Source organism: Anticarsia gemmatalis, chromosome 6 (assembly GCF_050436995.1).
Source record: "Anticarsia gemmatalis isolate Benzon Research Colony breed Stoneville strain chromosome 6, ilAntGemm2 primary, whole genome shotgun sequence".
NCBI lineage: Eukaryota > Metazoa > Arthropoda > Insecta > Lepidoptera > Erebidae > Anticarsia > Anticarsia gemmatalis.
Genome location: NC_134750.1, coordinates 7,316,494 through 7,337,463, shown reverse-complemented (window position 1 = coordinate 7,337,463; position 20,970 = coordinate 7,316,494). Strand labels below are relative to the sequence as shown.

General features: G+C 35.0%; 1 protein-coding gene across 13 annotated transcripts in view; it reads right to left on the bottom strand.

Annotated features, from left to right (window-relative positions):
- The window catches only part of pHCl-1 (pH-sensitive chloride channel 1), a 75,806-nt gene that overhangs the window by 8,571 nt on the left and 46,265 nt on the right, over positions 1-20,970 (bottom strand). For 2 of the 13 annotated variants that reach the window (XM_076115546.1, XM_076115553.1), the window contains exons 2-11: positions 8,926-9,019; positions 6,796-6,885; positions 5,699-5,787; positions 5,455-5,550; positions 4,518-4,582; positions 4,265-4,417; positions 3,682-3,832; positions 3,415-3,555; positions 2,046-2,198; positions 1,107-1,321 (exon numbers count right to left, since the gene is read on the bottom strand). In XM_076115546.1, the coding sequence (XP_075971661.1) occupies positions 1,107-1,321; positions 2,046-2,198; positions 3,415-3,555; positions 3,682-3,832; positions 4,265-4,417; positions 4,518-4,582; positions 5,455-5,550; positions 5,699-5,787; positions 6,796-6,875 (1,143 nt within the window). In that variant the 5' untranslated portion in view covers positions 6,876-6,885; positions 8,926-9,019. Of the gene's footprint in view, positions 1-1,106; positions 1,322-1,671; positions 1,825-2,045; positions 2,199-2,785; positions 2,861-3,414; positions 3,556-3,681; positions 3,833-4,146; positions 4,168-4,264; positions 4,418-4,517; positions 4,583-5,454; positions 5,551-5,698; positions 5,788-6,795; positions 6,886-8,925; positions 9,020-20,970 lie in introns of all 13 variants that reach the window. The other 11 variants (XM_076115545.1, XM_076115552.1, XM_076115554.1 and 8 more) reach the window with 9 other exon arrangements.

Below are 20,970 nucleotides of genomic sequence, written 5' to 3'. Positions count from 1 at the left end.
ATGGATAATATGCACTTTGAAACACCCACTCCGTAAACAAATATAACATTAATTTCATTTGATTCATACTATTAAGGACCATTTAATGCATCTTTGCAATGTTTTCCGAGTGAATAAGTACACTTTTAACACATAGATTTATGGGTTTAGTCATGAAAAGCAAGAAATGATGACTAGGTAGAGACGCGATTAATATCGTTATGATTTATGGCCACACAAAGTAGTCTTTTGTGAAGTGATACGATTGCAAATGATTCGTTGTGATGAATTCGGGCTTACCCAATAAGTTTTGTATAAAATATGAGCCAAATACATGCAATATACGTCAAAGATGTGAGGCATGCTAGAGAAAGAAAACAAACAACATGACATTGCCGTTTCACGTCTGTAATTGAGCACGCGCTCGTTTATCATGCGATGTCTTGTTGTTATAAGATTGAAAGAAAACATTGCAAAGAGTAAAGATAGAAAAAATGTAAATAAAATATTCACGAGGGAACTTATGGTTGCTCTCTCAAGATACATTCAATTAGATTTGCCAAATTCGTTTCGTATGAAGTCAGTAGTTTCATATCCGAAAATTCCATCGTGAATGCGTAATGGGTTTTCTAAAAAATACCCCTAATACCATCAATAAAATATCAAAGTGCTTTGTTATATATATTTCGTATCTAGGAACCAATTGCTTGTAGGCTACGAGGACCACAGTCAGGACAGGTAACGTTTAGTAGCAAAATGTAGTGAGTGTATTTACAGGGCATTAGTTCATGTACGTAAACTGATTCTGAGAAATAATACAAAAACATATTCACCTACACTCACGAAGCTTTATATAGACATTTATATTTGTTGAACAAGAGCGAATTAAAATTTTGGTGCGTTTAACCATTGTAAGACAAGAAAACGACATCGATTACACACGATTTACAATATTTAAGATATGTAACTTAAGTGACGTAACAAACAATACACACAAAACAATTTTCTAAATAGATCGTTATCGTGCACAGCTAGAGTTTACTTTATAAACATAATTTTAAAAGAGCTGTAAAGTAGGGATAACGTTCTAGTCAGTGAAATTGAGAAATGTTTCGAGTTGTATTCACCTGTGTGACGGGATTTTCACCAGGTCGATACACGACGTTGTGGAGGGGTCGTTTTCTTCCAACGTAGTTGACGCATACGAATTCTAGTAGCGACGCATAGATAAAACACATACACACGCCGTCCCAAACGTTCATAGCAGTCAGGTTTGACACCACTGGTAATGTTGATCTGAACCCGTTCGATGTAGTGAAAAAATTCAACATTGTCGTTACACCTGTTTGAAACATATCCTTATGTTAGACTATAGTCTTTCAGTTAACAATCGAAGTAGTCAAAGTTTTAAAAGGAAGCGGGTGCTGATAAGTTTTAAAGTTAAAATTTATTATAATTTGTAAGCTCTGCATTATAATAAGTATTATCATGCGTTTTAGTAACGTTCTAATTACATAGATTTCTACTTACGACGTCAATATTTTTCGTATTGCCGGCATTCAAGATACACTTATATTTTAAAATAGAATATCTAAGTTAGTTCAATTAGGCTTGTTAGGCTATTACTAAAATAATAAAACTTAAGCTCTGAGTATTCGTCAGTAATGGAGCAAATAAAATAGTTAAACTAACCTATCATTACTCTAGCAGGCACAGCGTTCCATTCCAGCCAAAAAGTAATAAACGATGAAGTCACCAAAATGATTCCCGGAATGAAAACTGTGGTGAAGTAAAATGATCTATCCCGCGTGAAGATGAGATCCACTTTGAGGCAGCTATAATTACCTAAAAATGTAAAGCATAATAAAAAAATAAAAATGAATTAGGCTGGTGATGTGATTCGTCGGCGAGAACGTCCACTATATAAGAAGTTAAATATTTACATATAACAAGCGAAACCTGCAACAATAGCGTGTTATATCGACAGCACCAGCCACATCTACGAAGAGTAAAATAGATGCAATGCAAGACCGAGAGCATTCCCGATTACCAGCCACATATTTTACCTATCATGGAACGGGCTGGTACTGCGTTCCATTCCAGCCAAAACGTGATGAAGGAGGAGGTGACCAGAATAATCCCGGGGATAAAAACTGTCGTAAAGTAGAACGCTCGGTCTCTAGTAAATATTAAGTCGACCTTTAGACAGCTGTAGTTACCTGTGGAGTGAATATTATTAGGTACAGTTAAGCATAGTGCGGCGCCGAGTATTTCTTGTTATATTCCAAAAATAAAAATAACGAATCAGGATACAAAATTCCAAGTAACTCAATTCAGAGGCCTTGTTAAAAGTTAAGTTCCTATGATTAGCAAACGACATCATCTATAGACTAACTACTGTACTGTATGTATGAGTAATGCGTGTTGTGTTCTTGTGTCATACATATAATGTTATGAACATACATTGTAGCATTATGACGTTCATCAAAAACAATACAGCGGACTATTGGAAAACGCATGCTCTCACAGACTCATATGGAATTTATATGTAACACATGCATGAAAACAATGATTACAACTATGGCACCTAACTAAAACAACATAAATGCTTAGTGAAAATAACATAATTATGTAGGTATCGTAAGGAGCAAACCTTCGAATTCCTCTCATCACGGCGGATTTTACAACACATTTTTTACAACACTTTAGTAAAACACAATTACGCATTTACTCACACATAAGCGATAAATATTGTAAATACGACGACACCGGACAGAACGGTGCCTCGTCCGGTGAACTTATGTACCTTGCTCCTCAAAGCGTCTCTGGCAAAGATTACATGTCATCTCTTCGTCTTCTTCGTAAAGCGAATTACCCTCAGCTGCTTGCAAAGACGTTAATAAATTCTTACACTCTACATTTTTAATTAACTAATGGACATTTAGATGTTAGTAATAGGTAGCAAAATTGTATTATAAGTACACTACTGTCAAGTCACTCTGTATTAATGGTTACTAATGTGGTCACAATACACGTTATGGTAGGACGTACAACCTAAATGAACATGCTGATTAGCTAGCGATACTTTAAATATACCTCCCATAACTCGTGTTTGCATTAACGTACACTATAAAGCGTCTACTACACATTATTTATAATAACACACAAAATAAATTCATAAAAATTAACCTTTTACAGAAATCAAGACCAAGCTGAAAAGAGTTAATCAGAATTTCAATATAATTACGCAATAAATTTCGATCATCTCTTGTGCAAAATATAAGATGTGCTCTAAATAAAAGATCTAACTTCGGACACTAATCTACCGTCGGATGGGAAAAATATGTATGTATGAAATGTAGGATATTTTCCGTTCATTTAACATTTCATAAGCGATGTTGGGTACTCATGTGTATGAACATTTATGTATTTTACCTCTCCAACTGGCTTTTATAGGGCAGGGAATGGTTTGGTTCTGGATGAGATACGCATTGAGAGTCGTTAACGATGGAGACTTCCGTAGCGTGTCCTCGTCGTTCTTCCACACGTAAGTGATCGCTGACTGCTCATACGATACTGGAAATAAATGGAAAACGTTTATCGCTCCGCTCTGTACTCTTTATTTACATGTTACAAAATAATATCTCTCCGTGCTTCAAATCTGAAACATGAAAATCATATTCATATAACATTTCAACTTACTACTTTCTAAGGCAAATGAACACAATGGGTCGTCAAATGGAAATATGTTGAGCCGTCCCTGGCAGGATAGGATGAGGTGTCTCCGCATCAAATAGTTAATAGTACCATTGCGGTATATACGCAAAGCGAAATGCATTGGTATTATTGGATCCTGAAACATAGAACTTATTGAGTACCTTATCTTCAAATATAAAGAAATCAATGGAAAGCATTTGCACTAGTTAATTAATAAGTATGCTCCTATCCTAAATACTCCTAATGGAAATAATTAATACTGTCACCAAAACCACCGGACCGAATATTACGATGAAATCTACAAAAATCAATTCCAATTATCTAGATTACATGTTTAAAAACCAGAAAGAAATCGAGGCGAGCAGAATGAAGTGTCAGCTATAAAATATTTTGTATATACAAAAAATGGTCCTTTGAGGTTCATGAAGCATTGTATGTAGTTATAAATACCCATGAGTGCTGGGAAAACTCCTTCAGAAGAAAGCATGGTGGAAATAATTATGTATTATAAAATTAGATGGAAAAATATAATTAGTAATCTGTAATAATGTTAAGTATGCTTACGGACCTTAAAATCACCGTGCATGATGAAATAGGTATCCGGCAACCAGATGTCTTCGTGATGGTGAATAGCGTTTAAGAAGTCGTAATGAGACTGGTTGGAATACCGTAACCGGGGATCGTACCACTGTTGTTGAAGTAGAAATTCCACTTCGTATTTCTGCAAGCGGTCGTTCATATGCAATTTGCCGTTAATAAAAAAAGTAACAGCCATCAAATAATATTACAGAAAGAAAGCATATAGTTCGATGAATACTTACAAGACTAGACTCGTCCGGAGAAGCTAAACTAAGAAGTAGCACGCTAACATTTACGGTGAGGACACCTGAAAACGATGTGATTGTGTGACTTTGGTACATTTTCACACCTTAGATTATAAAACACAACACTGACATACATATACGAGTCCATGCTTTTCTAACAAAGGTGCTGGAGTTCTGTAGACCTAGCTAGCTGAATATTCTAATTTCAATAGTTTCAAATGGAAGTCAAATAAGAACCCTAACATGAAAAGGAGTGATGTTAAGCCCTCGATTATGTACTTCATAATCAAGATTCATGTCTGAGATAATAAGAATGTCAGAGATATAATGATCGGAAGACATAATAAAAATTAAATCAGTACGTATATGTTGCAATCATAATTAAAATTGTAAATAAGAGGTAGGCAGATCCGATTTCTATTGGAAAATAAATATGAATTTACGAGAGTCTAGTCAAGGGAATAACAATTTGTGTTTGATGTTTGTGAAAAGAGAAAATCATTAAAGGTAAAAAGCATGATATAAAGAAAACTCGTTTGAAATTATGGTTTGATTGAATCGTCAACGGTTGTGTGTTTTCTTTTTCATGAGAAGTGTACATAATACGTTGTCGTTGTTGATATTTCGTTTTTACGGCCAATTTTATTTGATGTTATAAAGTATTGTAGTGGTTGTGTTCTAATCTAATAGGTACAACGCTTTTATCAGGTGCATTCATATTGGTAGGAAATAATATTTAGCTCGTAATTATATAATAGGTACTTGAAATCTAAAGCACAGTATAAGGTATCTACAGTTGCGTGAGAAATAGAAAAAAATGGAGTTGCGTGCAAGGAATTAACTGCAATATAACATAAAGGTCGCTACAGTTTGGATACATAAAGTATAAGTGGCGGAAGGATTTCTCTTTTCATAAACATTGAACACAACGCACCACGATTGTGCGAGCGAGGCCGGAGCGACGGGAGCCCCACATTATTTTGAGCCAGAGAGTCGTTGGGCGATGTTAGACCACAACAGAATTCTGGATCTGCAATTTCACACCAATTTTGTACATCTAGCTAAGACTAGGTTACCGCATACATTACACATTAATAAGAATATTCATATATTGTTAATACACATAATACTCAAAGATAGGATATTTAAATACGTATAGAAAAGCTCATGAAATTTACCATCTACTGGAGGTAGCAGTCTTTTGTCATAGCGGGAGTTTTTCAGCAGATTGTCCAGAATCTCTTTGTCCGACTTTCCCGCTGCAAATCTGGAGAAAATGATTCAAGGTTAACTATACAAGTCTATGTAAATTTAAAATGAATATTTCATTCACTGAGAACCGAGATGAAGGAACATTAGGCACGATTTATCGTCGTCACATATCATAGCAAATTAAGCGTGTGAGAACGCAGAGGGTAGACTTAGTATTGATTTTAGATTAACACTTATTACCTTGCTGCTGCTAAAGCCGCTCAATAAGGTAATAAACAGAGCAATGACACGCTTCAATAATAAAGTTGCCAGTTTTCAGAACAAGCATTAAATAACGCATTAACGAGGCCTAAATTGCGTTATTAACGAGTAATCTGTTTCATCACCGCTGGCCTAGCAACGAATTAACTGATAAATCTGTTAATTGCCCAGGTTTTTAATAATGTTAAAACAAAGTGTCACAATGCAACGTTTAATAATGAATCATGTTTTGAAGCAGGTAACAGTTAAATCAAATATTCCCGACAAACACGTATCTCGAAGAAACTTTTCGTAACTAGGTATACTCGTATTATGGAAGTAAATGCTTTGTTAGACTTCGCTGGTACTTGTACATTCAATGTAAACTGATTTCAAAAGTTACTCAGTCACGAACGCACCTACATCTACTTCCTACGTTTCTAGTTATACGATCTTGTAGCTCACTGAGAAACATTTGTGATTTATGTGTACAATATTCAAGATAGTGATAATGAAGCTGACAGGATAATAAATATACTGGGAGCATATTCCCGCAAACAATTTACATTTTGCCTAGTGGCGGAGGGTGTATAAATGGAGCGAGGAACTTCACGGTTCGACGGTCGTGGGCCGGCTAGCGTATTACATGCGCTTCGTCGCCTGTCGCTCGCCATAGTCACCACACGTCCTTCCACGCTCGACACATCATCATCTACATCTACTACAATATGTTCATATGTCATATTTTAAATTGCTCTAGAGTAACAGTAACTTGTGTTTGAATGTAAAGGTTGCTAAGGTAATTGTAAGATGTTGAGCTTACATGTCTGATGTGAGAGCAGATGCTCTGCTGAGCATGAGGAAGATGGCCACAGCGCGTGCCACGACGCATGACCAACCCATATTAGGACATCTGTAAAACATACGATAACATTTTATAAGCTATTAGAACCCGAGAAAGCGTTCCTAGACTAATATAAATAATTAAGACGGGCTCTTACATTTTACCCACTCAAATAAATAAGTAAACGCTCAAGTTGGCCTCTTCGTAATTAAAGTATTAAAGCAAGTGCCATATTTTTGTTGCAAGGTTCTCTATGTCTTATCTAGGAAATTACCATGCACTATTTATTAAAACTTTTCTATTTGAATATTACTTCAAGAACTTATACAATGCAAGTAACTATAAAGTATCAAACGCATTGGACTTATTTTACTTTTAAATCTCAAACAAAGAATGCTGCATAAATTGATAAAAAATAGGTAAATATATTGTGAAGTTAAGGTCGTCAAACAAAACCGAATCATCTCAAATACAAAAAAACAACAAACCCGCAACAGTAAATCGGATTACTGAAGGTGGATAAAGTGTAAGTTGACAAATCCGTGTAAGGAAAATAGTTGGTAGAGTTTTCTTTTGTAAATGTCAAGCCTCAGGATGAAAAGCTGAGCAGGGATCCGCAGGCATTTCTTTTGTAATATTGTTTATTTTTACTACAAATATCAAGCTGTGCATTTGAAAACCACACAAACTTTAGAAAATGCATAGTTCTTCTAAGCAAACTGTGGATGATAGTGCATCATATATTTGTAATACTTATGTATGGTAAAATGGATGCCTATCTAGTAAAAACAAAGTTATTTGAGGTCAGATATTGTGCCCAGGAACTAAATTATTGAAGAATGGTGCCTCAGTTATAGAAACAAGCAGAATGTAAAGCATCTCTACCTACCACATTGAGATGGTATCGCTTTATAAAGTAAGCTTGCCAATGTAATAATGTCCGCATTTTATTCCAATAAATTACATTTAATGTACACATACATATATGTAATTTCCAAATGAATTTGCTTACCGAGTGGTGAGGTATGCAAACGTAGTATAGTTGGGGTAGGCAAGTAGCGTGTTGCAAGGCCGACCCCACATGATATTTTTTTTTGCTGTAAGCGCGAGTTGAATACATGACCTACTTTCAAAAGTTGTATTATGGTTATGACGTCAATAAGACTCGACACGCGAATCATTGGCGCGACATGACCGCAGTCTGCCCCACCAATATCTACCTTTTTAACTGTCGTCATAATAACGAATACGTTCTATGTCATTTCCTCATATTCGTTACACTTAGTAGGTATTTTTAACCCGGAGCTATATTTTCAATAATTGCGTATCCTATAAGATGGTGTGAAAGGTAGAGGCAAATTAGCTAAATATACTATTCTATTTTAACTACAATATCAACATATTCAGGAAATTGTCTCTGAGATATTGTTTGTTGCGTCAACAAAATATTCGTAGTCGTAAAATAAATTGGAAAAATATATTGAGACAAACCGGTTACAAAAGGTTTAGCACTCCAGTTACTTGTGAAGTGGTGACCTATGAAGTTAGAAAGGCATTGCCTGGGGAAATATCCAAATTTATGATGCGAGGCCTACTTTATTTATAGTTATTCTTTTATTTGGAACACAGTATAACACAATTCTTTATGATTGTCTGCGGTGTCCGGCGGTCAAACTTTTCTATTATTGGTAAATGTGCTTAGCCGTATTTTATAAGCACAAAAATAAACATTTAATATAAAAGAACTAAAATATAAAGAGTCTAGTCAGTCTACAAAACATAGTATTCGATATTATCTATCCGATACTTGTAGGACGACGTCTGATCAAAGCTCTTTGTAGAGTTTACCGACGGAATACTATTCGCATAAGTAGATCTACTGAATATTTTTGACGGAATTGGATTCATGACCATAACGTAGACGAGATATCATAATAATAAATAGATTCGAATTTGGGAAAGGCTCAATACACTCGAGGCAAGGCAAGATTTTGGTCTTTCAAGTCACAGAAAATACCGGTAAATACATTACAACGTCTTATCTTTGTGTTTACTCGTTCATAGATTATGTGTAAATTTTATTGGAAATATATTTTATAGAATAAATACCTTTCTGCTGACTGCAGAGCTCTGTCGACATGTGGAGAGATGGATCAACCCGCCCGCGCTCGCTGCGTCCTCCACAACATGTCGCGCCAACTATCTGCAACAATGTCATTATAACAAATGTAGCGGAAAAAATATTGTGAATAAGTAAATTGTAGATTTTCTTATTACTCGAGCTAAATCTGTCAAACGATCACATACATAGAATGAACTTTATGTTACCATAGCTTATTTGGAAGAATAGGAAAATATATTGCCATCTCTATTATTTAGTTCCCGACGTAATTTATATCCGATGGAATTACCCGATCGCAATACTGCATTATTTATTTTTCCCAAAGGTAGAGCAAGCTTCTACACCACGGTTGAATTTGTAGGTTTACCTAAGAAGAAATGTTGAGCTAATATACCTTTTGGATTTATATAGATAAAATCGTAGCTGAAGAATTGCGATGAGCTCGTCACTTATTACGCTGAAACAATAAAACGTGGCAAAATGTTACCGCTGCGGCGGCGACGGCGAGAAAGCTTCCTTTGTATTCGAGTTACATAACGCTATTTTATATCGATTTCGGACGTTCTAGACTGAAACTGTTTCAATTTGATAACTTAAGCTATCGAGAACGGGAGTGTAAATTCATATTATAATACTATTCATCTACAATTTTGTTACAGGTCGTAACATTTTATGTGAACACGTACCACGGAGAGATGGCACCGCGTGCGACCTTGCGGTCCTTTACCGCGATGAAAAACTTAGTTTCATTATGAAAATTAAAACGAGCCATTATCAGTTATTTATATTCACATTTATTTATGGGCTGTTTTAAATATGCGACTGTCCGAGGCGAAGCATCCGTTTCTTTGTAAAAGTTGTTACAAGGTTGTTGAGAACAGTACGCGACGTGCTAAGAATAATGGCTGACATAAAAGTATATTTTCATTTCGGACGACAATGTTACAAAATGTCCAGGCTTTATCTGCGGTATAAATATTAAGAGTGTTATGGTTTTTAATTTGGATCTTAATGTCCGTGCCATGCGAAACACTGTGGGTCCCAGTGGGTCCACTGCTCTATTTTCCAACAACATAAACCCTTTTTTCATTGGCGTACTCTCCCGAGTTTAATTAAGTCAACAACTGGCACCCATTTTAATAATACTTGCGAACTGCGTTTTGTTTTTGTAAATATAACCTCAAAACGTATTATTTTCTCTATCAAGCCTGGGTAGCTACATAAAAATGTTAAGTATCTGGCGTAAACCACATTTTTTTACTGCCACCATTTGGGTTACATGGACTGTGCCTCGCGAGTATTTTTTGTCGTCATTTGATATACAATGTAGTTATGCATCCTGCTAGGCCTCTACAAACAATAGCAATAGGTTAGAGAACAATAATCAATGGGTTAGAGTTACGGTGTCAAATGCTAGTTGGTCAATTACTGTAACTTTAATGAGCGCCAAAACTATAACCATTTGATTAACGATTACTTGTTCACTGTTAAGACCATTTATGAATACCATGATTGTATGTATCACGCCATAGCGGATACCACGTGACTTAAACCACATGTATAAAAGCTTTGTCATTTGTACCATAATCCAGTTCTGTTCCTGTAATTGTCTCGGCTTGATGCTCTGCGAGCACACCTTTATTTTATTAAAATAAATATATTTTTTTAAATAAAGTGCTGTCCATTAATTTGACTGGCGCAGTCGGGTCGGATCTTAAGTTCGCGTAAAGTTCGTCGTTCCGTACACAAAAATCGGTACTTCGCGGCAACTAACAGCCTGACTAAGATTCGAAGAACTTACAAATTTCGTCAAATACCGCATCGGGCAGCAGCAGCATCTCGCTAACATCGTTCAAGACAGCAACTCGGCATGGGCAGCAGCAGTTTACTGTGAGTAAATCCTTATTCGCACTGTTTCCATAACCCCGTGTCTATCCTTATATATCTAACTGGACCAAACATCGCTAAGTTGATATATCCACTCGTATTTTCGGTCAAAATCGCGGAATCTACGATTAGTTATAGTTTTCACTTGTATTTTTCGACAAAAATCGCGAAATCTACAATTAGTTATAGTATTTACTTGTATTTTTCGACAAAAATCGCGAAATCTACATTTAGTATAGGAACGTGTCTTTTCGGACAAACATAGCCGAATCTACACTTAGTTTAAGCGTATATATCGGACAAAAATCGCCGAATATACTTTATTAATCTTTTGCCCTAAAAATAATATATATTTGTAAAAATGGCAACAAATGAGCCAACAAATACAATTCAACTTATTCCTAAGGAAATTCAAGCGATTATCCCACGCTTTGATGGCGACGGGAAATTGTTAAACTTATTTATAACTAAATGTGAATATGTAATTAAGTCATTTAGAGGGGAAAACAATCCCGCTCAAGATATCTATTTATATCACTGCATTACCAGCAGATTAGTAGGCAAAGCGGCCATATTAATTAGTGAAAGAGAAAATGTGTTCTCATGGGAGGAGTTAAAAAGATTATTTGTACAGCATTTTGGCGATCCACGCACTGAAGCCTGTATTGCCATAGAACTAGAGAATCTTAAGATAAAACAAGGAGAAACGTATATTGAGTTCTGCCATAGAATCCAGAATATAAGATCATCCTTAATATCTAAAGTCAACCTTTTAACTGACGAAGGCATCAAAGCAGCTAAGTATATTATATACAACAATACCGCGTTAAACGTATTCTTATATAACTTACCCGAGGAAATGCTTCGATTCGTAAGATTGAACAAATGCACCTCGCTGGAAAGTGCACTAAGTGTCGTAACAGAAGAGGTCAATTTCCAAACGCAATATCAATCTAAAAATAAATCGAACCATAAACCATTGCAATCTAAACCTATCATACCAACGCCACAAAGTCAATTTAAATTCGGCATAAATAATAATATTCCACAAAACTCTCAGCATAAGACATTCCCTAATCTATTTAATAGAAATAATCCCGTTAATAACCAAATGAGATTCCCTCAGCCTAACAAGTTAGGACAACCTAATCAATTCCGTCACCCGCAACAACAATTGCCTAGAGCAGTTAATAATTATAAACAAAGCGGATTTTTCAAACAAAATCCCAATCATCAATTTAAATTCGGGATACCAAATCAATTAAATCAGAATCGTTTCCCGCAAAATACAACACCTAAGCCTAACACGGACGTCTCCATGCGAACGGCAGTAAAACAAAATAACATAGACGAATATGAGGATTATGAAACATATAACGAATGTATAGATATGGACGATCAGGAAATATACGAAAATTACGTAGAGTCTGAGGAAAATGAGGAAAATTTTACCATAGAAGCCTCACCGGACGATCACCGGAAATAATCAATTTAAACTATTCGCAAGCTCATAGACTACCTCATATCGAAATACCAGAACTAGACGCTATTTTCATGATCGATACTGGCAGTACGCGTTCTTTCATAAATCCGGAAAAAATAAATGAATATTTTCCTTATAATACGTATGAAGAGCCTTTCCAAGTAGTTAGCACACATGGTTGTAGCCAACACACGGAAGTAGCAAATATACCGCTTACGGAAACCTTTCAAACAGATCTTACTCATAAGTTTTTCGTTTATAAAGTTGACAAAGACTATGACGGCCTAATAGGCATAGATTTGCTAAAACAATTAGATGCTAACATTGACATGAAAAACCAAATATTACGAACAAATACCACCGAAATACCAATTCTTTATTATGAACACTTTAAAATAAATATTCCCAGGCGTTCTGAAGTCAAAGTAAAATTACCTACAACAGTAGAGAATGGCGAAGCTATTATCCCATTTACGGAATTCTGTTCAGGCGTTCGAACACCAGACGCAATGATAACATGTAAAGATTTTTATGCAGAAACAATCATACAAAACCTCAATAATAAAGACGTTCTAATAACACTAGAAAAACCATTGTTAGTCCACCCATTAACAGAATCACTTAAAGTAACTACGACAAATCATAACTTGAATTATAGTCAAACAAATTCAATATTAGAAGCTAATTTAAACAAGTTACGTTTAGAACATTTAAATAACGAAGAGAGAACCTGTATTCAAAACCTATGTCTAGAATATAAAGACATATTTTATTGCGAAGAAATCCCCTTGTCTTTTACCAACCAAGTAAAACATAAAATACGCACAAGCAACGAGGACCCTATATACATAAGACCTTATAGACAACCTCCAACAGAAAACGAAGAAATTAGGAAACAAGTACAGAAATTATTAGATAATAATGTAATAACTGAATCTCATTCCCCTTGGAGTGCCCCTGTACATCTTGTCCCAAAAAAATTAGACGCTTCAGGTGAACAAAAATACCGAATGGTAATAGATTACCGACGTTTAAACGAAATTACGGTCGATGATAAGTATCCTCTCCCAAATATTACAGATCTTTTTGACAAATTAGGTAAAGCTACGTATTTTACTACGCTAGATCTTGCTAGTGGCTATCACCAAATAGAAGTAGAGATTTCTGATAGACAGAAAACAGCCTTTACAACCCAATCTGGTCACTATGAATTTAAGAGAATGCCCTTTGGTTTAAAGACAGCTCCAGCTACATTTCAACGAGCTATGGACAATGTTCTTAAAGGACTACAAGGAATGCATTGTCTAGTCTATTTAGATGACATCCTAGTCTTTTCTAATAGCTTACAAAATCACATAGAAAAGCTCAGAAAAATATTCGACAGACTTAGACAGACAAACTTAAAAGTTACATTAGATAAGTGCGAGTTCTTAAGAAAAGAAGTACTTTACTTAGGACACACTCTCTCTAAAGATGGACTCAAACCAAACCAAGATAAAATTAAAGCAGTATTAAATTTCCCTATTCCTAAAACTCCCACGGAGATAAAAAGCTTTTTAGGTTTAATAGGCTATTACCGTAAATTCATCAAAGATTTCTCTAAGATCACACAACCTCTCACAAATTGTTTAAAGAAAGGTAGAAAAATCGTACATACTCAGGAATTCGTAAACGCATTCGAAAAATGTAAAGAAATATTGACAAACGCCCCACTTTTACAATTCCCTGATTTTAGTAAACCATTTTTATTGACAACTGACGCATCAAACTACGCAGTAGGAGCAGTATTGTCACAAGGCCCAATTGGTAGCGATAAACCAATAGCATACGCAAGTCGAACATTAAATGACGCCGAAACGCGCTATAGTACTATTGAAAAGGAACTACTTGCAATAGTTTGGGCATGCAAACATTTCAGACCTTATTTATATGGTAAAAAATTCATTATACTTAGTGATCATAGACCTTTAGTTTGGTTACACACGTTTAAAGAACCAGGCAGTCGTTTAACTCGATGGAGATTAAGACTAGATGAGTATGATTATGATATTAAATACAAACCAGGTAAACAAAACGGAAACGCTGACGCACTTTCACGTATTAAAATAAACGCGATTGATAAAGATAATATGTCAACCCAAGTAAATTCCCCCGATACAATAGTTATTTCAGACGATGAGGAAATAAGATCAAGAAAATCGACATATTCTATACCATCTGTTGACAGCCAAACTGTCACAGCATCCGAAAAGGACAACTCAACACTTGCTACAGTACATTCTGAAGAGAATACCGACTCTTCCGACTTACCGATATTAGATGAAGCAATCGATACAAAACCAAACCAAATACTTATATATACATGGAATAGAAATGAACTAACTGTTAAAGATCTATCGCGCGACAAACAGAAAGTATTAGAAGTCCACATGCCAATAGATAATTTAGAGATAATCAAACAATTTCTTAAAGAATACATTAGACCTAAAATCAAACATTTTATTTACTTTGAAGACCATAGACATCGCGAGTCGTTTACAAATATTATAACACAATTGTTTAAAAAGGACTCAATTAAAATATTTGAATGCACTAAGCGTGTAGTTTACGTCGAAGACGAGAATGAACAACGTCAGATTGTATTGAAATACCATAAAGGTAAGACATGTCACAGAGGCATTAAAGAGACAATAGCGCATCTCAAGAGAACTTACTACTGGAATAACCTGCACGAAACAGTCGCAAGCATCATAAACTCATGCGAACCGTGTAAACTCATGAAATACGACAGAAAACCCATTAAACCGGAACTTCAATTAACTCAAACGCAATCAAAACCTTTCGAAGAGATATTTATAGATATATTTTCAATCGAAAACACTTACTTTTTAACAATTATCGATGCATTCAGTAAATTAGGACAAGCCTTCGAAATCTCAAGCAGAAATACACCGGAAATAATTAGAGCGCTAATTAAATACTTCTCGTTTTACGGAATACCACAACGCATTAGCTCAGATCCCGGAACTGAATTTAATAATAACCTATTGAAGGAAATGTTATCATTCTACAAAATAGACTTACACATAGGAACACCCCATAATCCAAATTCCATGGGTTTAGTTGAAAGATTCCATTCAACAATTACGGAAATATACAGACTAGCTAAGTACGAACGGAAGATAACAGACGCAGCATCCGTCATGACTTACGCTATTATCTCATACAACCAATCTATACACTCTTCAACAGGTCTTACACCTTTCGAAATAGTCTTCGGACATACCGAATCATCGGACGCATTTAACATAGACTTTAATAAACAATATATCCAACAATTAGTCCAAGAACACGCGAAACGCACAAAATATTTATATAAATACCTAACTGACAAAATGATCGACTCTAAAACTAAAATAAAGGAAAAACGTGGTGGTGAGACAAAATTCAACATCAAGAAAGGAGATAAAGTTTATGTAAAAGGCGTTAATATTAGGCGCAGTAAAGATAAACCTCGATACCAGAAAGCAACAATTACGGGCGAAATAAATCGCAACACTGTCCCAGTAAAAACTAAAAACAGAGACACTAAGGTCGCTATTAAAGACATAAAACGTCCTTCACAGGTACATCCTGTCAATGATGACACTAATAATCCAAGGCCGGGCCCTTCAACTTCAACCGATTGAAGACAACCCAGGTATACTTCCTGTGAAAGAAGGTCAAGCATCAGTAAGCTTTTATAATTGGGATATAATTAAAATATTAGACTTAGAATTGATTTGCACTAATTTAGATTATAATATTAATAAGTATGATGAAATAAAATCATATATGATAGATAAGTTAAATAATATATATAATTTAGATGGTAGTATAATCGACGCCGAGCTCCAAGTTCAATACATTATGAATCTTACGCTAGAAAAGTATAACCAACTTATTCCAAATATTAGAATGAAAAGAGGTTTAATTAACCCGATTGGTTCTATAATTAAAGCAATCACTGGTAACTTAGATAACCAGGATGCCATTAGATATGATCAATTAATAAATAACATCCAAAACAAACAAAATACGATCATAAATAAGGTGACTTTAATATCTAAGATGATTGACACCTTTGTCAATACAACAAATTCCACCAGAAATAATTTCATTATATTAGAAAAAACAATTGAAGAAATTCAGGAAATTCTTAACAGAACACAATATCAAAGGAGCAAGGAACTTATTATAAATACTTTTAATTTACTTATACATAATTTTCAAATTTTATTAATTAGATTAGACGAAGTCGAGACAGCAGTCGCTTTTAGTAAAATAAATATTTTACATCAATCTTTATTGACTACCAATGAACTGTATAATTTACTAAAGAAAATAGAAAAAACAGATAAAGTTATATTCCCTGTAACTATAGATAATTTAATTAAGATAGAAAATAGTATAGACATTAAAGCATATGTAAAGGGCAAACGATTAACTTTTATCATGTCAGTACCAATGGTTCAGTCGGACACCTATAACTATTTTTCCCTACACCCTTTTCCTATGTATAACCCAAAGCTAAATTTAACTTTCCTTATAACTCCTAAACATTCCTACATCCTTGCGAAGGGATTGAAAACCGTACCATTATCTCAACCTTGTAAGGAGATAGACCAAGGAAAATTCTTATGTCATGAAGATTATATGTCTGTACAAAATGAAGATAAATGCATCGAAGATTTGATGAAATTCTCTACACAAATAACGTCGTGTGCACCAATACCAGTCGAATCTTCCGACGTAAAGATCAAAGCTTTACAACCAGACTCCTGGATAATCTACACCGGAGTTCATACACTGCTAACAGAATATTGTGAAAACGATATAAGCCAACATAACATTATCGGCACATATATCATAACATTGGACAACGATTGTAGAATCGAAGTTGGGAAGATAACGCTGAAGAAACAAACACGTCTTCAGGTAGCATCAGTAACGTTCCGCAGTATGCCGAGCATCCACCTGCCCAACATAGTTCCTCCAAAGGAAACAATGCAGCGCAAGGCGATTAACTTGGATCAAGTAAATATGGAAAATTTGCAGTTCCTTTCCCACGCATTAAAAAGTGAAGTGATAACAAGTGAAAAGCCAATAGACATAGTGAATATACACAGTGTTAGTCTAGGAACTATATTAATCTATGTAATCCTAGTTATAATATTTCTTGTTCTTGTATACCGTTACAGAGGCAAAATTATGTGTAATCAAAATCATCATCCTAAATTTAACAAAAATTTAAATGACGATTTTGAACTTAAGGAGGGAAGAGTTATGCATCCTGCTAGGCCTCTACAAACAATAGCAATAGGTTAGAGAACAATAATCAATGGGTTAGAGTTACGGTGTCAAATGCTAGTTGGTCAATTACTGTAACTTTAATGAGCGCCAAAACTATAACCATTTGATTAACGATTACTTGTTCACTGTTAAGACCATTTATGAATACCATGATTGTATGTATCACGCCATAGCGGATACCACGTGACTTAAACCACATGTATAAAAGCTTTGTCATTTGTACCATAATCCAGTTCTGTTCCTGTAATTGTCTCGGCTTGATGCTCTGCGAGCACACCTTTATTTTATTAAAATAAATATATTTTTTTAAATAAAGTGCTGTCCATTAATTTGACTATGTAGGACTAAGTAACTGTGTAACTTTCATTGAATGTTTTAACTTTTTGATTTAGGACGTTTTTAAAGCGCTGTCCTTAAGTGGCGAGTCTACAGATTAGGGGTAATGACATTAGACAATAAAAGGTTGTCATTCATTTGTAGAGGCCCGTCACGGTTACGGATTATGCTAATACCCGTCCCGTGGCTAAACTTAAGGGTAAAGAGTAAATCACTTTCGTAAAATAACGTTTTTCTGCTCTGTTTTTATTTGTAATGTATTAGAATATACTGGTTTTGATAAAAAGACTTTAAAAAAATCATTATATTACCTGATTTTCTGACAATTAGGGACACAAATTTTAAATATTTTTCAGCAGTTTACTAATACAGTTTTTTACAAAAAATGTATGATGTAAGATATTACTCAATCCCTTAAATTATAGTAATATGTAAGTCGATAGGAGTTCTGAGATTAAAATTATATAAGTTCGGTTAGTAATATAGAAAGAGATGGAATATAGCTACAACAGAGAATCACTAGTACCCAATGGCCATGTACGACATATTAAACACGGCGTGTGTAAAGTGTAGTCAAGGTGTAACATGTAAAATATAATAGCTCTCATGTTTTGGAAGTTTTGAATTAATTAACGAGATTGCTCGATTCACTGGTTTACGTATGAAAGTACGGTAGCTACACGACGCCGTACAACTTTACATTACAGTTGGAACCGCGACCTGATACATTTATTAATAGGTACATATTATAGATATACGTACTTTACGTGTTCAGTACACGGCTCATATCATGTTTAAGTGAATTGAGTGCGTAAGTGCCGAGTAAGAGGGTAGTCTTGCCCTAAAATATTAGTAACAAGAATGTGTGCTCTTAAACAACAGAGTTTGTTTTAATAAAAGGTCATGTATCCGCAAAATTTTAAAATACTTGTCGATAAAAATAATTTTTGCTAGCGTTTTTTTATTTACTGATATTTCCATCTTCCATGTTTTTCGGAACCTTATAAAAACACTCAATTGTTGCCACAAACAAAGGAAAACACTAAACAATGTTTCATAACTTTCCTGTAGAGAGAAGAGCCTAACAATGAATCACAAGTACCTATCTTAAAGTATCGCACCCAAAGTTAACAGTATAATTGTACAAAAGATAATTAAAATAAAAAGATCTGATTGGCCGCTCTCGGGATCTGTTAAGAATTCTCTTACTTAATAAAATTTTGTTGCTAATTGAGAACGTCATTGGTACAAATTAAGGCTATTGTTTCGCGGCTTATCAGCTACGCCGACCGTTAATGTAATTACTGTGCGCGGTGGCGTAGCTGAGCAAAGCCACCACGTAGCAGGTGTAGAGGGTCTACACGCTGCTACGGCACTTGAAACTGATTGGAAATGTTTGTCAGATAAGCGTTCCTTTAAAAGTTTGTGAATTCTTTAGCCGTTCGATTAGGTTTGTGACTATACTGTACTTAATAAAGACAAAACCAATATCATATTCTCATTTTACTCATAGACTTTACCACAATATGACACCAAATATAATTTTATATAGCAACTATTATATTATGCCGATACCAACATGTCCGCAACATAAAATTTTGAATGAAATTATAAAAGTTGACCTGTTGGTGTACGAGTATTCAAGTCTACGCAGGTTCCAGTTTCCTTACAAAAATACGTTTTATCATTTTAAAAGATTCTCGTGAAAACTTGATAACGGTCCTCCGTCTAAACTTTTCTTAAAACGAAAAATGGTTTCCGGTGTGAAGCGAGCAACAAGGCATTACTCAGTGGGCTGCCTCCGGTTCTTTTCAAACGGGTTCCGCCGCATCATCCCTTAATCCACGTCGACCTACATCGCTTAGGGTACGGCTTCAGTGGATGTTGCAGCGAAGCACGTGCTCTACGAGATATACGTTTCTCAAAACATGGCGTAAATTATTGAAATGAAACCTTTGGAGACCTACAACTAATACAAATAAAATACCTGAACTTGTGACAACCACGAATTAGTTTAAAACACTTGTGAGGTGCAATTTTAAGCTTAAATACCTGAAATTGAATGCCTTAAGTATCCGAAACTCCGAGGTAAATCGCTGGCACATTCACTGCACGTCGTCCGCTCGGCTGTCGGTCCACAGAACGCTTTTCACTGAGTTAGTACACTTATGCCCCCGCATCCTGTTCCCTCGGCCACCGGGATTTAGAATCTCGTATTGCTTGTCAACCCTCCGTCGTGCACCGATAGTGGTTTGAATAAATTACACGCCGCGACGTGTGTTTGTGCTATGTAGATATGTCACTGTGAACCGTTTTGTATGTTAATATAACGTTCTGTTAGCTAATGGACTGGCTATGGAGCCAATTATCGCGGTTATGAAGGTTTCAGCTGTTACGGAGATTTACTGGAATTTGGTATTCTGGCGAGAGACCGGAATTGTAACTACTGAAAATGGATATCGGTGTAAAGCTTTAATGATTACAAACACTGTTTAGTAAAAGCTTATGAAATGTTTATCTGTTGTAAACTTTATTATTTAAATTAAGTTAAGAATTCTTGGATTCGATTATACTATACAGACTATACTACTATTAATTTTTATTATTAGGACTGGCTCAATAACGTGTAACAATAACGTTTAATTATGTATACCGATTTCATATTATAATATGTTTAAATGTACATTGTGGACTTTATTAACAAATAAAATAAAACTAGACATTAACTCCTGCACCTTTATGAAACAGTTATCACATACCGATACTGGTATTCGACTACAATAAATAACTTTGATTGTTTATTGGTTTATAGGAAACATAACATTGGTAATAGCGTTATTAGATTTACACCCAAAAGCCGACCGTTGTGTTCATCAACTTTCTTAATATAAATCTGTTATATATATGGATAGAATATTGCGAATCGCCGTCGAATAACTTCGAATGTGAGTAAAACGACTGGGTACAGTTACTC